This window comes from Tachypleus tridentatus, chromosome 10 (assembly GCF_004210375.1).
Source record: "Tachypleus tridentatus isolate NWPU-2018 chromosome 10, ASM421037v1, whole genome shotgun sequence".
NCBI classification, from domain to species: Eukaryota; Metazoa; Arthropoda; class Merostomata; order Xiphosura; family Limulidae; genus Tachypleus; species Tachypleus tridentatus.
The window spans coordinates 173,997,037-174,014,610 of record NC_134834.1 but is presented as its reverse complement, the minus strand read 5'-3'; the positions used below and the strand labels follow the sequence as shown (position 1 = coordinate 174,014,610).

Here is a 17,574-nt window from a genome sequence, read left to right as displayed (position 1 = left end):
TTAATTTTAACATTTTTTGATATATTGTTTTCAATTTCCTAATTTCCCGTTTAACCAACTCTTTTTAACTTCTATACTTGTGTAAGTCTCCCACCAAAGCAGTCAGTTTAAACTACGTTCTCTTAAGTGTATCTACTATTGGATTATAGTAATCCTTTGTTCATAAACTGTATTAAATTAAAATGATCAAAATATTTAAACTTGTAAAAACATTCTGAATTTGAAAATATTCTAAAATAACATTCTGTAGCTTATATATATTAGTGATACTTTATGACTGAATATGAACATTTTACAATTTTTTTGTAATTACACTGTTTTATTTTACACTTAAGTGTTTTTAAAACATTCTTATGGCATAATTGTTTCAAAACTTGGAACAGGATTATAACTTAAGAACAAGTGAAAGTGCTAAATTTTGATTATGAATTGGCTTCAATTTAGCAGTAACCAGATTGATTCTTTTAAACTCTTTAATTTCTGAAAATTTTCAGCTCCACAAACTATCACAAAATTAACAGTTGTAATAGCAATACAAACATGCCTTTTGTCATTCTTTCCAGAACTCTGTACCTTTATCCAGAAAGAAAACCATCTAGTGGTGAAGTCTAAATGTTATTTTTAAAGGGGAGGGACATGTGTTTATAAATAACAAAAACGTTCTTATTCTTCGGAATGACTTCCTTAAAACGTTTTTTTTTTTAATGCAGATTTAGATATGTGTCTATCTGAGTATGAAGAAAATTGTCCATTATAGAAACTAATTCATATTTAACATAATCTGTTTGTCACTCTACATACAATAATTTCTACAACTACTACTCCAATTTTGAGTAGCATTGATTTGTTCACACGTATTGTCTCGTTTTAATGTAGTTATTTTATCTTGTATTATCAACAGAGGTTTACAAGAACAATTCCACCTGATCAGGCTAAACACAGCTCTAATGGCAACTGGAGCTCTTGCATCATTCTTTGCTAGTGATTGGAAGAGAGATGATGAGGTAGGTTCTTTGCTTCATATCTCCTTGTGATTTCCAAAATTTTAGATGAAAAACAACAGTATAGTTATATTTTTTCAAATGTCAAGCAAATCAAATTTGTAAATAAGTTACAAGTTATATTTTTACACATACATAAAGGAAAGTGAAATAAATAAGTAGTTTTGCCTAAGTATAAATATTATATTTTCATTATAAAAAATTATGTGATTTTTGAAAATTTGTACTTTATAAATGAATGTTCTTGTTACTTGAGGTAAGAATTAGAGAAAGGTAAATGATTGTCCAGAAGTCATTATGTTCAACAACTGGTTTTGTCACACAGTAGAGTGCATGTTTATGATGGCTTCAAATTTGAATAACTTAATTACATGAAAGTAACTACATTAATGCAGGGTTAATTTACCATTAACATTCAGTAGTTCAATTCATATTATTTGTATGAAACATATTAAGTAGTACTCTGATTAATTAGTATATATTTTTATTGTTAGGAGGCATGTCGGCTACTCTCTGGATTTATCCACTTCTTCTACATTGCTGTTGCCTCTTGGTTTGCTATTGAGGCTCATGCTCTGTTCTCTGCTATTATTAATGGTTCAGTTGGTGGAAAGCTAAAATGTTATATACCCATTGGTTATGGTAAGATTTATAATACTTATTATTGATGTGAAATTACTATGACCCCACTCAGCTCATATCAATCAGTTTTATATGTCAGTGCACAAATTAACATATCATATCATGATATGAACAGTATTCATAACATAATCTAGTAGAAAAGTAATCATTCTTATATAAAAGTAATTCAGTACATAAATTTAAAGGTAATTTCTCAATATTGTGTCATTATTCTTATCTTTTCCACCAACAGGAATCCCTGGTGTAATCTTAGGAGTTTCTATAGGGATCTACCCTGAGTATGGCTACGATTATAGGTTAGTAACTATTAAATAATTAATGACCTTCTTAGAATACTAAAGTTCCTACTTATAAACAAAAATGATTATTTCTTAATTCTACAGTAACTTTTTTACATATTGTTACAAGCTATATTTTTAAAAGTTTCAATTTAGATTATAGCTAGAAGGCTTACGACGTTATAGTAGGCCTAAAAGACCTAGAGAATTCGAAAGTTTGCATTAAGAATCTAGTTAATTCAGGGAGCATCAAAAGATGACTAAATAATAAAAATGAAAAGCAATAAAGTACAGTATCAAGGTGCTTTGCCTGAAACTAAATTATCATTAAATAACTGTCACTATATCACTGTACCAGTAAAGTTATTTTTAAATTAATCATAATATAATTAGTGTGGTATTCCATTTCAATACTATTTCTAAAGTTAGGTCTACAAAGTATCAAGTAGTGCTAGAGCAATCCTTATATAGGAATGTATTTGGTTACAAATGGAGGCCTATACATTATGTATAATAATGTGTTTGCCAGGACATCAGCAAAATCCAGCTGAAAGAATACAGATGAAAAGCTTTTCTCTAATCAAGTACAAAATTCTTCTAAAATTTGGATAACTTTCCTTGACGTTTAGAAAATGGGACACAAAATTGTTTTTTTCTTTTATGACTACCATGCACACAAAAACATCTCATGAATACCTAGTGCAGCAAGTTATTCACTTTAGGTTAGGTAACAGCACAAAGTACTACTAATCACTGTCTCTGATCAGCATGCCATTATGTGCATTATATGGAAATACATAATCTACTGTATACTCCTTTACCATATCACAAGTATCCTAACAATGACCTATCTTACTTCAAAAAGTAACATCTATAGATTATATTATGGCTCCATATAGAATAAAACTGAGTAGGTTGGTAAAATGATGCCTTCCACTTAGAAGCTTTACTGAAAGCCAAGGCTTCAACTCAAAAAAGTGCAGAAGCAAAACCTTTATTATAAAATTGTTGGGATTTAGGAATAGAAAAAGATCAGAATCAGGAAAGCATGGAAGGAAAATCTGCAATACTTATTCCTGATTTTTCTTCCATCCCAAATGCTCTCCAGTTTCTGTTCTTTTTTCCTTTCTTGCATTCCAACAATTTTAGAAAGAAATTTGTTGTTGGTAGTCATATCATAAAAGTGAAGGAAGATTTTAGAATATGTTAGCACATTGCAGACTGGTCATGAGTTTGTTTGTGCTCTGTGCAGAGCATACTTGTGTGTCATTTATTAAAACATTGAGTTTGAAGTAGTAGGATGTATTTTATTTTGTTCAAAACTCAACTGTATATTTTATTATTTTTTTAAAACTTACACAGTATGTACATGAAAACACCTACTAGATTTTTAAAGCGTGGTATCTTGTAAAACATTTTACTATATGGAGTGGAACTGCAGAAACCTTGAAAGTACAAACTTTGCAGGCTCTGGTAGAATTCTGTTTTTTTTTTTTTTTTCCTGTAGATGAAATGAACATAGGAATATGCTGTTTCATGTGACCAGACAATCTTCCTGGGGGATCCTTATGTGGGACTCTCTTTGTACCTTCAGATAATAGACTGGGTTTGTTCCTCTCTAGTTTGTCAGGAATCCATTCTCTTATCACATAGAGAAGGAAATGTTTACATATGTTGTTGTTTTTGAGAATGTTGTAGTATAAGATGTACTGATACTTATGATCAACAACTTTCATGTGAGCATTCTGATAGAGAACATACATAGGTTTTTTACTTCTTTTCCAGTTATTCTATTTTTCTCTCCTGTTGTAGAAACAGATGAGTTATGGATGGTTAAAATCACTCTCACTTCTTTCTTGTCTTTCTATATGAAAATAGGAACATCACCTTTATGTAGAAAACTGATTTACCTTTTCTCTCTGAAGTTGTTGAAACTTCAGCCTTCAAGTTTGGTGACAAAAACCCTCTGTTTACTCTGATTTTTTAAAAAATACTCTTGTTTTATGTTCTAGGAATAGGTTTGCAATATAAGTACCGTTCTAATAATTGTCCTGGTATATGTGGTGCTACAATCCAAGATTGGGAGCAAGAACTGAAAGAATATTTTCCTCCAATTTTTCCCCTCACCAGTATAATTCTCCAAGTTGTAAATATAACCTGTATCACTCTCACACACCATTTTCACCAGCAGGCCATATTTTACAATTTTTGCAGGGTTATATATATGGAATCTTGGACGTTTTCTCCATGAAATTATGTCCTCATCCAATTACAACTGTTGCTTTGGTTTGTATAGTGTCTTGAATTTATTGAAGAAATAATCCAGTACTGGTTTTTTTTTTTTTTTTTTAAATTAAGCCCATGTTTAAGATATTGATTTGTTTTGAATTTTGTGTAAAGATACTCGAGGGCTATCTGAGCTAGCCGTCCCTAATTTAGCAGTGTAAGACTAGAGAGAATACAGCTAGTCATCACCACCCACTGCCAACTCTTGGGCTACTCTTTTACCAATTAATAGTGGGATTGACTGTCACATTATAATGTCCCAATGGCTGAAAGGGCGAGAATGTTTGTTGTGACGGGGATTCAAACCCACGACCCTTGGATTACGAGTCGAGCGCCTTAACCACATGGCCATGCCAGGCCGAGATTATCATTGAAATGCCAAATTTGTTCAAATCTGTTTAAGCTCATTGTCTGCAAAAATATTGAGCTAATCAAAAAAGAATCTGTTGACCAGTAATATTTCCTTGTCTGTCCCATTGGTAAAATAAGACTTAGGAATTTCCTCTGTTTTCAGGTGTAACTTCGAACTACCAAAGCCCTTCAGATAACATTTTATGTTTCTCTGAAGTTTGATTATGGTAGGTACACAGTTTCAGACAAAATGCATCAAAGAAGTCATCATCAAACATTAGACTTGTCATGGCAGCAATACTTTCTGGTTCAGATGGAATTATAGTGACCTCTGGATTTTTTTCAAACATTACCAAGTTTGGTTGAATACCTATTTCTGACCAATTATCATTATTGCAACAGAAGAACAAACTACTAACAGGAATATTTGTAGAATCATCGCCACTCTCTGACTCAGAATCAGTTGAAAGCACAACAATTTTCTGTACTTTTGTTGATGTAACAGTATCACTGTAGCTAGGGTCACTGTCAGAATGATCCACAAACACATCCACATCAGAATATTCACCTTCGCTTGCAAGATCTGACAAATTATCACCAAATAGTTCAGTACTTATCACATTTTCACTCAACACATTACGTTTTCTGCGAGAAGCCATTTATAAAAATGTGGATATTGTACCAAAAATAAAAAAATAATAGCTATTCACACCAAAATAAAATGTGTCCAACTTCTTTGACACTATACACAAAACATGAGTAAACATGTTACAATATGTTAAAGTAGAAATAAACTAATTTGTTACTGTTTTGTAAACTGGACTTATTATTATTTTCACTAACCAATTTTTAGAAACCTATCTCAGGAAAGAATAAGGTTACAAGAATATAATTGATCTTATTACCAGTAAATTAATAGTTTTTAAAACAATATTTTTTTTCTAAACTATCCTGCAGGGTATAAACCTAAATATTCATGTATTATTAATGTTTAATTTCAAGGATCTTTCAATATTTTAATAAACGATAGGATTAACTTCCTTTTGTATGTCAAAGTCAGGCCAAAAGTCATTGGTCATCAGTTGTATTATGTGCAAATTAAACCTAACTCAATTTTACAGATGCTTGGTTGGTCCAACTTGTGAAATGAAATGGCTTTTGATTGGCCCCATTTTAGCCCTGGGAGGGGTAAGTAAAATGAATAAAGCATTTCATTTTACTTGACTAGAAGCATTATTTATTTCTCAAATTGTTTTGCATTTAAGTATAATTTTTTTTTCTTTTATTATCCTGTTGTTTTAAATTCATGATCCCATGCTTTGTTACTTAATTATTATATGTGGTAAACTACTTTCATAAAAAAACAAAAAGTAATGTGTCAAGATTAATACTTAGCATAATTCAACCATTCATTTTCCTGTTAGATATCTTTGTCTAAACTTTTACAAAAACTTCAATACTATTTTTGAAATGTGAAAGTGAGCTTTGGTAGAAAGTTGAATTTAAAAAGTAAAACTAAATGATTAAAAACAAATATAGATATTAGCTAAACATAGTGTTCTACTGCAAGAATTTATGCTTTTGAATCTCGAACCATGCAATTTGAGAGTATCTAATATAAGTAATATTGTCTTTCAGATTGAAAAAAAAATTCTATAGGTACATTCTCTTTTCAGATCACACTCATCTGGTCCTTAATTACTGTGTGTAACCTAAGTACCCCAGCTATTAAAAAACATGTTGTCGTCTTAGTTCTCAGGTGTGAAATTATTTTATTATAGTAGTTTCTATTTGCATAGATATTGTATAGAAAAATTACATTTGGATGTCTAATTGATTTCAGATATCTTGTAACTAAAGGTTATTTAAAAACAAAATTTAAGAAAATAGTAGGAGAGACTGTGGTTAACTGAGTGAAGGGTTAAATGGGCTGGTCCACTGTACCCCATGTCCCATCCCACTTATCCCAGATGAAAATGTTATTTCAAAGTCATATTTATTTGTTAATTATATGCATTATGATCAAGGACTGCCCTAATGATTTTTTTTATTTCTTTTTATGCTATGGAAAAGTAAAGTGCCACATAAATGTATCAGAACAATGACATTCAAGTCATACTCAGAAACAGTTTTGAAGAAGGTGGTGGATCATACCTTAAATGAAAATTATAAAAGCAGCTACCATGTTTGAAATAAAAACTGCTGCTGATCCTAATGAAATAAAATTTCGTTCAAACAATGAATATTTTGTTTTTTCACTGGATGAAGAAAAGCTGCTCAGAGAATATTTCTAGTGCACAACCAGTATTCATCAAGAATTGGTATATGAAACTTGATATCTTGCACAAGAGTTTCCTGTTACTAATAACAAGACAATCAATGAAAGCTGGTAAGAAAATCATAAGGTTTTTGTTCAGTGGTTATGATCATTTATGATGTAAGAAAATTTGTTTTTTTCTTACATACCCATCACTTTTTGAGAACTTCTGGAGCATTACAACTTTCACAAATGGCCAAAATTGAGAGCTGCTTAAGAAAAGATACAAGTATGCCAAGTAACTTTAGCAGAAAGTATACCTCAAAGCTGAGGGAGAATCAGAAGAAAAGGGCAGAAAGGCTTGAGGCCTATGGTTCTGTGAAATCTGGCCCAGCCACCTTGGCTAAAGAAAAAGTCCAGAGTGCTGCCCAATCAGAGAAGGAGAGAAAAAAAGCTCAGAAGAGAGCACTGGAAACCCTTGTCTCGAAAAAGAGGAAAGTAGCCAAGATTGATTAAAGGAAATTAAGTGATTTGAAATTTGACTGTAATTTATGCAGCAGAGCAGAAGTTGATATCAGTGACTGAAAAACATTTTATTATTATCTGCAGCATACAGTGCCAGTGGTTTATTTTAAAGCATATCATTAATTTTATTTTGAAGCAATGTCAAAGCTTTCCTTGATTTGCTGTTTCAGTTTGTATTGTGAAAGAATGAAAAATATACTGATATTGAGGTACCAGTAATTTACTGACAAGATTGTATAGATGAACAAGTTTTACTGTAGGTAGTCATGTAGAGTAATTTCAAGTAATTTGAAATTTTAATGAAATACATGCAGCAGAGCAGTAGTTGTTGATGTCAGTGACTGTACAAAATTTAATTTCTGAGGCATATCACTAATATCAGTAGTTTAATATTGAACCATATCAGTAGTTGAATTTTTAAGCAATGTCATAGCTTTCCTTCATATGCTGTTTTAGTTTGTATTGTCAATTTGTGAAAGAATGGAAAATTCACTGACATTAAGGTACCAGTAGTATAATGACAAGATTGCATAGATGAACAATTTGAACTGTAGGTAGTCATGATTAGTCAAAAGAGTAATTTTATGTGATTTGAAAATTGTATGGAATATATGCAGCAGAGAAGTAGTTATTGGCAATGACTGTAAAACATTTAATTGGCAGCATACCAGTAGTTGATGATGATGATGTTATTGATGACAAAAAGGATAATAATGAAATGATTTGTATTTGAAATATTTACTGAGTTATTTTGGCTTTATTAACTCATATTACTAATATATTTTGATTTAGAAAAAAATTAAACTGAATAAATAGCAAATAAACAATCTTAAATTTAATTTATTTACTTTTTATTTTGTTTGTTAATTTTAGATATTTTGATATATCTTCTAAAATTGAATGCAAATTAAAAGAATAAATCAATCTGCTAAAAACTGTAAATGAAAGTTATAGTTTTTATTAGTTTGATTTAGTCTTTTAATTTCCTTTTGTTATTTTATATGATATATATTGTGTACTTTTCCAACATTGAAATGTCAAAAAACATAAAGAAATTATGTCCCAGATTGCACCAAATCACACCAAATAGCATCCATTTTTTTTTAATTTCCCGGGGGCATGCCCCCGGACCCCCTAGTCAGGCGCAGCTGCTCCGAGCTGTGGCGCCTCTGGTGCCAGGCTATATACCTTTTCCTCTTTTTTTCATAAATGTCATTGGCATGCCTGTTAACTGCACTTTACCTGTGCTGAGGAGAGCTGATGGCATAAGTGAAAAGGTGGTGAGGAACGTGGAGAGTAGAAGGGTTATTATTGTTTTGAAGGGAAGTCATTTTCCATAAAAATGTCATGTAATTCTCCTTCCATCACTACAACCTGCTTGAGACTTACTGGACCTATTTCTCACTAAAAACTTGACTAATGAGGTTTGTTTCTGCCTGCATTTTAAAATGTTTCTGAAGTAAGACATGGCATTGTCATTGAAAAGGTTTATGCTGCGGTTTGCTACAGCTTTGTCAGGGTGAAATTTTTCCACAAAATTTTGTAATTCTCCCCATTTTCCACACATTTCCTTGATTAGTGAATAAGGAACATCCTCCCTTCCCACCTCCTTTTCTGAAGACATTTCCTCAATTGCCTTCTGTTGCTGCTCCTTCTGAAGGTCTTGGAGTTCTTCCATGGTGAACTCAGTATTGTGGTCTTACACCAATTCCTCCACATCATCACCACTTACATTCAAGCCCATACACTTGCCTAGTGAGACAATATCCTCAACAACAGGCTCAGCTTCAAAGCCTCTATCTGCTACTGAGTCTGGCCACAATTTCTTTCAGGCTGAGTTCATGGTCCTCAAAGACACTTCCCTCCAGGCTTTGTCTATGATCCTCAAGGAATGGAGGATATTAAAGTGGTTTTTCCAGAACTCTCTTAGGGTTAACTCTGTGTCAGAGTTCACTTCAAAGCACCTTTGAAACAGTGCTTTGGTGTAGAATTTCTTAAAGTTTGATATGACCTGCTTGCACATGGGCTGAATGAGAGGAGTCATATTAAAGGGGGAGGCGTTCCACTGTAATGAAACTGTACTCCTCCACCAACCCGTCCTCCATGCCTGGTGGGTGAGCAGGTGCATTGTCCATCACAAGAAGGGCCTTGAGTGGCAACTGTTTTTCTGTGAGGTAATTCTTTACACTTGGGGCAAACACTTCATGAACCCACTCCATAAAAAATTGCCTGGTTACCCATGCTTTACTGTTGGCTCTCCACATGAGATTTAGTTTACTTTTCAGGACATTATTTTTCTTAAAAACCCTCAGGTTCTCAGAATGGTACACAAGCAAAGGTTTAAGTTTTAAGTCCCCCACTTGCATTACTGCATAACAACAGAGTTAGCCTGTCCTTCATTGGATTGTATCCTAACAGTGACTTCATCTCCTTGGTGATGTAGGTCCTCTTTGCATTTTCTTCCAAAAGAGGCCTGTTTCATCACAGTTGAACACTTGTTGGGAATAAAACTCTCAGCTTCTACATAGTCCTTAAATTCCCTAACAAATTTATCAGCAGCATCTTTGTTAGAACTGACACCCTCCCCATGTCTCACCACACTGTGTATGGCACTTCTCTTCCTAAATTTTTCAAACCATCCCCTACTAGCCTTAAAGGCATCACTTGTATCAGCATTTGTTTCCAGGGGTGTTTTTCAGGAGATCAGCATGCAGCTTTGCTTTCTCACAAATGATGGTCTCAGAAATGCTATCACCAGCTAACTGTTTTTCGTTTACCCAAATCAACAACAGTTTTTGTACCTCTTCCATTGTTTGTGATCTTTGTTTCGTAAGCAATGTCACTCCTTTTACAACATCAACTCCTTTGATGACCTCTTTATTTTTCAGTATTGTACAGACTGTAGACTTCGCCATATCAAACTGTGTAACAAGGTCAGACACACGAACACTACTCTCATTCTTCACTATGAGAACTTTTTTCACCTCTGTTGTGGCTCTTTTCTCTTTTTGGTTTGCTGCTTTCATTATCCTTCTTTGACCCCATGGTAGCTTATTTTATCAAAATATTTAGAAAAACAAACAAAAAAGAAAAACGAGAACGTTTACAGCAGATTTTAGCGGGGATGTGGGTAAAATGTTTGGGCAAGCTTGGCGTGGGCCGAAAATGGTCGAAGGGTCATTCGGGTTATTTCGGGGGTTCGGGCCACGACAGCTTGTTTCGACAACTGAGACATTTTTTTCTCAAACAATATGTTCAAAAACCGAATTGTTCGAGAAAGAAACGAGGTACCACTGTATCTTTAACATGTTTTCCAATGAATCTAATAAGAATTCTATATTTCATATGATTTTCATGTTGTTTGAAGACTGAACTGAAATTATAATTTTGTACCCAGTTAGCCCTGTTCTCCCCTACTTTTATTATTTTCTAATTGAAAAGATTTGATAACTCAATTCGTTTTTGTGAAAGCATTTTTAGGAAAATGTTATAATTCTTCTGGTATTAATTACCAGGTTGTACAATTTTTAGAATCGTAAGTGGTTAACTTTTGCACAAATTTAACCTAAAGTAGTTTTGGAACATTTCTTTTAGCAGAATTGTAGATTTGAGAATATTGGTAACTAATTCATGTTATAGAACCATTTTCTGCTTCAGTAAAGTAGTAGATTAATTGAAGTAAATTTCTGTGACAACACATTCACTTACACAATTTGATGATGAAGTTGGAGCACTTTTTTGACTAATTTATTTAAAGACAATAACATTTGTATGGATCAAAGTTGTAAACACTTTATTGCAGGCTGTAGAAGACATATAATAATTTAATTATTAAACATTTTTAATAAAGGTTTTGTAAATGGATTACAGATATTATAAGAATGTTATAACTTTTACAGATTTGGTTATATTATATTTTTTAAACTTTTGTTCATCTGATTTTATTTAAGGTATATCTAAAAATTAACAAATGTGCTTCTATGACTTTTGAAATAATTTTGAAAGTTTCTAATGTGAGTTAAAATTATTAGTAATTATTAAGACACTTGTACCTGATGAGGACACCTCCCAAAGAAGTTCTGTTTTTTCAGTTTACCTCCTCTGGGATTTAAACATCTACTCACATGTTTGCCGTGCGTGAAGGGTAGTAGAGGATCCTGGTGGTTGAGGGGTCCAACCCTAACACATCACTTTGGCCTTGAATTCCTGTAGACAGGTGGCCTTGGGATGGCCCTCCCCAGGATCAGTCAGCTGGTCTACTTAGACTAGAGTCAACCAAGTACCAGTGTTATACGTTCTCAACAGGTGTTGTGGACATTCTCTGATTCTGGTATTTGAGTATAGTGCTCACGAAACCCTGGCATTACTGCAATGTTCTTGTTTGGCGTTGTAGTGCGTCCTGTCATAGGGCTTCATGGTAGGTGGGGTCAGTGGGCAATGAAACATTCTTTCTTTGGTTTTGGGTATGGGCATTTCCTTGGGCCCATCTTCTTCCCACTCGACCCAGGGCAAGGCAGGATTCATAGAGGTCGATAGACCTCCTTTTAATAAAGAGAAGAGACATGGTCAAAAACGGAAGAGTTCTCTGCTCAATTCTCCTCCACATAAATAAAAATGGCCACATTAATACAGTGGAATTGTCGAGGTTTTTTTTCTAATTTAGATTATATCAAGGCACTGATTGATTCTTATTATTCTATGTGTCTTTTGTTACAGGAAATATTTCTGGAACCTGCCAATTCAGTCACCCTTCGGCACTTCTCTTTATACAGAAATGACAGGTTATGTGATGGATGAATGCATGGAGGAATGGAACTGCCGGTCGATCAGCATGTGCCCACCCTGTCTTTGCCACTTGATACACCCTTGGAGGCTGTAGTCATCTGTGTTTCTTTGGGTCATACTATCTCCATTTTTAATAATTCTGGGGACTTTAATGGACATAATCCTCTCTGGAGATATTGATGGGAAGGGTCTCTCCATAGAGTGTATGCTCTCGAATCATGAACTTTCTCTCTTCAATACTGGTGTTTATACTTATTTTCATGCACCTAATCAGTCTTTTACTGATATTGATCTTTCAATCTGCTCCCCTTCACTTTCTCTCACTTTTCATAAAAGATTGGCAGTAACCCACAGAATAGTGATCATTTTCCTATCATTTTGAGGGAGATTAGTTCTGGTCTATACCACCTGACCTGCATGCCCAGGTGGAAGCTGGAACAAGCCAACTAGCTCCTTTGAATACTCTCTAGGTCCTAGAGTCTAGGAACATGATCCTGCCGTCGTCAGTAAGCCATCAATAGACGACCATGTGGCAGCAGTAACTGACTGTATTGTCCAAGCAGCTACTCATTGTATACCTAAAACCTTGACACGTTCTCAACGCTATCATTGTCCATAGTGGAATCCTACCTACTACATGGCATGTAAGACTCCAGAAATGGGCCTGGAGTACCTTTTGCAGATATTCTACACTTTCAAACCACATCGTCTTTGAGCAAGCCCATGCATATGCTCAGCAGGTAAGATGTCAAAACCAGAAGGAATCTTGGGTGAAATTCACAACCAGCATCTCTTCTACCACCAGTTCCAAAGTCATACGGGACAAGATTCTGAAGGTCAGTGGGCGGTATACTTCTGTCCCTCTTTTGACCTTGCTTACTGATGGCCAGGAAATTGCTGATGTTCAGAGTCTTGTGGCTATCTAACACTTCTGCTTCATCTTTCACTTTCTTAGCCATTAAGACTCAGGCAGAGCAATCACCTCTTTCCTTCTGAGTTGATTATCTCTATTGGCAATAATCGCCATAGAACTCAAGATGATATACATTAGAAAATGCTGCACCATCTCTCTCCTGCTTTTCCTGCTATTCTTCTCGTTGTTTTAACTGGATCTGGCAAGAGAATGATTTTTCTGATGCATTGTGCCAGGCTATTCTCTACGCCTGGGAATGATCCCAAAATTCCTTGAAACTACCATAAGATGCTTTGATGAGCTGTCTCTGTAAGACCTTAGAGAGGATGGTTAATACTCGTCTTATTTGGTTCCTTGAATCAAACGACCTCCAACTCCTCCCCCCCTTCCCCCAGTGTGGGTTCTGATGGCAGTGCTCCACTGTGGACCACATGATTTCACTTGAAACATCGACGAGAAAAGCCTTTCTCAAGCAACAGTATCTTGTCTCAGTATTCTTTGACTTTGAGAAGGGTTACGATACTATGTGGTGGTATGGCTTTTTACAATACCTCCATTCATATGGGTTGCGTGGCCACTTACCCGTTTTTTTTTTTTTTTTTTAATGAGCAGGTGATTCCAAGTTCATGTGGGTTTGACACTTTTCTGTTTTTTCCTACAGGAACTTGGAGTTACTCAGGACTGTGTCTTGAGTGTCACATTTTTCACTGTAAAGACTAATGACATTGCTGGACAACTCCTTCCTACTGTTGCAAATGGTCTCTATGTTGACGACTTCCATGTCTCATGTCAGTCATATGTATCCTGAACTCCATGCTGGTGAAGTTGTGCTTCCCGTAGTCCCTGAGGCAAAGTTTTTGGGTCTTATTTTTGACTGCAAATTGACCTTTATACCACACATCAAGCAGCCACGAGTCAAATTTACAAGGGCACTGAACATCCCCCGTGTTCTCTCTTCCACCTCTTGGGGAGTGGGTTGATGTTCGATGCTAAAGATCTATTGTGCTCTCATTTGATCAAAACTGAACTATGGATCTCTGGTCTATGGCTCTACCAGGACTTCAGCCTTTTCATAACACAGCAAACAAATTAATAAAATCTTTAATTTTTATAAAGAGAGAATTATTTGTGTTTTATCACTATAGTTCTTGTTAACCTTGAAGCTTTTTATCGGTTGAAGAAAAGGGTTTGTATAATATTTTAGTTTTAAAGAATAAACAAATTTTGTGCATAAGTTAATAAAGTTTTTCTGGTTGATTCTCTATAACAAAATATATTTATCTAAAAACAAATTTTCTTTCTTCTTAGTGCTGGTACTCGGGCTCTTTGTGTTGTCTCTTTCTTATTTGTAGTAACATGGATATTTGGTATGTTGTCATTTATTGACTTGGGCCTTGACTACGAAAAGACTCCAGATTTCACTCCTATTTTCCAAATAATGAATTCATTGCTTGTAAGTAAAATTTAAATTTGTTAAAGGATTTGGAGACATTTTGATATACAAATTAAAAATGAAAAAAAATGTTTAAAATAGGATATTTAAGCTGAAAAGATAATGTGATAAAAATGTGATAAAAGATAATGTTATTGTTTTTAATTTGAGAACATATCTTTCAACTGTTTTAATGAGTTTGATATATATATTGCAATGTGTTTCTATAATAATAAGAATTATTGAGATTTGAAATAATGTTATATGAATTAATTATAAAATCAAATAATACCAAAATGTCAATATTTTTCTATTCAACCATTCTACATAAATATAATCTTTATAGAAACTTGAGATTCTGTTTTATAGTTTATAACTTAATAGCTGTTACTACATCATTTTGTTGCTCAGTTCTATGTCAGTGTCATGTCCAGTTATGTCCTCTGCTGGTATAGCTGTAAGTCTACGGACTTAAAATGCTAAAATTAGGGGTTTGATTCCCCTCGGTGCAGTCAGCAGATAGCCCGATGTGGCTTTGCTATAATAATCATACACACATGTCCATTTATCAATTTAAAAATTTTTTTTCTGTGTAAATATTCGTATTTTTATATTTATTTTAATGCATGTTTCATTAAGGATTCTTTCATTGAAGTTAAGTGAAATTGCTTTTTTGTACAACTTAGTTGTTTAATTACCCTTATTTTTAAATCTGCGTATATATAGAAATTACACTGGGCAACAAATAAAATCATTTTCTCTGCTACTAGAAAAAAATGAAAGTTTCTGAGTTACGATAGATTTATTCAAAATATTCTTAAGTATCATGAAAATAACTGTTACTTTAATAACTTTGTTTATTCATAGAAAATTACATTGAATAATGTATAATCTGGAAGCTTTGATAAATTTATTTATATAGAATGAGCAACAGGAATAAAGGGTTTAGTGTTCCCATTGTGCAAAAATACAGTTTTCAGTCTAACTTTAGATGCATGAATGAAAAGTTTCCTTTCTTGAGGATAATGTTCAGTACCTAATTCTTTTACATTTGTAGAGAAACAAAAAGTATCTTGTGTGCTGTAGTGAGAGGCAAGTTAATAAGTTCTATTGCTATGAATGAGAGTCAAAAGGTTCACCATGCTTCTTTGATTAATATAAATCACAAATCAGATCATTTAGCTCTTCTTGTGTGATCAAATGATGCAGCTTATGTTGAGGTGTCACAGAAACAGAATTACTGGATGAAAAAGGACAAAGATGACAGAATTCTGCATTGAGGAGTGGGGCAAACTTTCTTCAGACCAATGTCAGAGGGCTACAAGAAGCATCTCACTGCAGTTATTTCAACCAAAGGGGTAACACTAGCTATTAAGGGGTAGGGTGCCCTAACTTTTTCCTCAGTTAGAATATGCATTTTTGTAGAATTACATTTACAGAAGATCTTGAAAAGTCTTTTCTTCAGTTTTAATTATTTAGTTGTATTCCTATAATCTCTCAGTATTGTTGAAATTGAGATTAAATATCTATATATCCAAAAATGGTACAAAAATACACAGGCTTTCATAGGGTGCCCTAATTTTTTTAACATGACTGTATAGAGTTAATGTGATTGAAAAAATTAAGTGTGTGTTCTGTAGATGTGAATCCCGCAATTGTGTCATCTACATATCTGTACAAGTATAGTGGTGGATGTAATGCTGTGTTAACTGCTTTGTTTCAACTTGTGTCATAAAAATATTGGCCAGAACTGGTGATATTGGGTTGCCAATGCTTAGGCAATTTGTTTGTATATAGTTGCTGTTATTGAACATGAAATTTGACTTCATCGTGGTGAAGATACCTTCTGATATCTTTCCTTACTAAGTTGGCTTTTCACAAGTCTGATTTTGATCTACCTCCTACTCCTGTAGTGCAATTAATCATTTGGACTTGTAAGGTTTGGGGGTTTTTCTTTGAACACTTTGGGTCTACTCCTCCCTCATCGGTGGAGGTAAACAGGTTAGTTTATCCTCCTTTCTGATTTTTCTGATTCAGGTTGAAAGATTTATTATTTTATTACATGACAGGATACATTCCTTTGTTTGTTTGTCTTGGTTTTCCACCTCTGGGTGGAAGTAAATGTTTTGGCTGCTGACATGTTGGAGTTGTTGGCATATATGTAGGGCTTTCTCTCTCCCCTTAGGTCCTTCTATATTTTGATTGTTTTTCTTTCTAAATCTTGGGCAACTAGGGAACAGAATACATCTATCCCTGCAATTCTTTTGTCATCTATTTCTCACCTTTACAATCAATTGTAATCTGATTGTTTGTTTTGGCTCGTCAGGTCTGGAAGTGTTATTTGACTCACTTTACCTCCTTTTGTTGTGACTTGCATTCATTGTTATCCTCCAGTTTTCTTTATTTCCCATATTTCCTTAGAGTTGGACTCTGAAATATATATTTTGCTCATTATAAGTGAGGTATCTTCCGAGTCATATCTTGTCAGATTCAGCACATTTGTTTTTGTTGATCATTTAATTTATCCAGTGGGGGACTTTTAATGAGCCAGTATTCAGACTTCTCCTAATGTTTTTTCTCATGCTCTTTACACGTTTGAGCAGCTTTTTTTGAAAGTTTTATCCTACACCATACCCACTTTTAAAATCTGTTGGATCAGGAGTAGGAGGTCAGGGTACTTTTGTCACAGACGTATCTCTATTTTCATGGTCCCTTACCTCCCGCTTGCTTTGGATTCCACATTGTGGTAAATGTTGCCCAAACAGATGTGCTTCTCTCAATTTAATTACACACTAGCAACCAATTTAACTATTCTCACTACTGATAGCAACAGGTTCTATAGAAATGAAATGCTCTGTAAGATCACTTAGGTGCTTACCAGATGGTATTACCATGTTATCTTGGACCATCACTCATTAACTATCATGAGTAAAGCTAAAGGGGATTCTGCCTGTTCATCAGGACTCTCCAATGCACATTATCCACCAGATTCTGTTAATGGACCTAGGGAGTCCTTACCATACCCAGTTTTCAGTCACTGGGATGATAGACTGAGGTTTTTCCTCCAGAGTGTTAGAATGTGTTTCTTGCCTCTTGGAGAAAAG

The 17,574-nt window shown here is 34.1% G+C and overlaps 1 protein-coding gene across 1 annotated transcript in view; it reads left to right on the top strand.

Moving 5' to 3' along the window:
- The window catches only part of LOC143230950 (uncharacterized), a gene marked incomplete at its 5' end in the record, with an annotated part of 64,980 nt that overhangs the window by 43,278 nt on the left and 4,128 nt on the right, over positions 1-17,574 (top strand). Inside the window, 6 exons of the mRNA XM_076465303.1 lie at positions 902-1,004; positions 1,496-1,643; positions 1,876-1,939; positions 5,680-5,746; positions 6,235-6,317; positions 14,347-14,491. Of these exons, the coding sequence (XP_076321418.1) occupies positions 902-1,004; positions 1,496-1,643; positions 1,876-1,939; positions 5,680-5,746; positions 6,235-6,317; positions 14,347-14,491 (610 nt within the window). The remainder of the gene's footprint in view (positions 1-901; positions 1,005-1,495; positions 1,644-1,875; positions 1,940-5,679; positions 5,747-6,234; positions 6,318-14,346; positions 14,492-17,574) is intronic.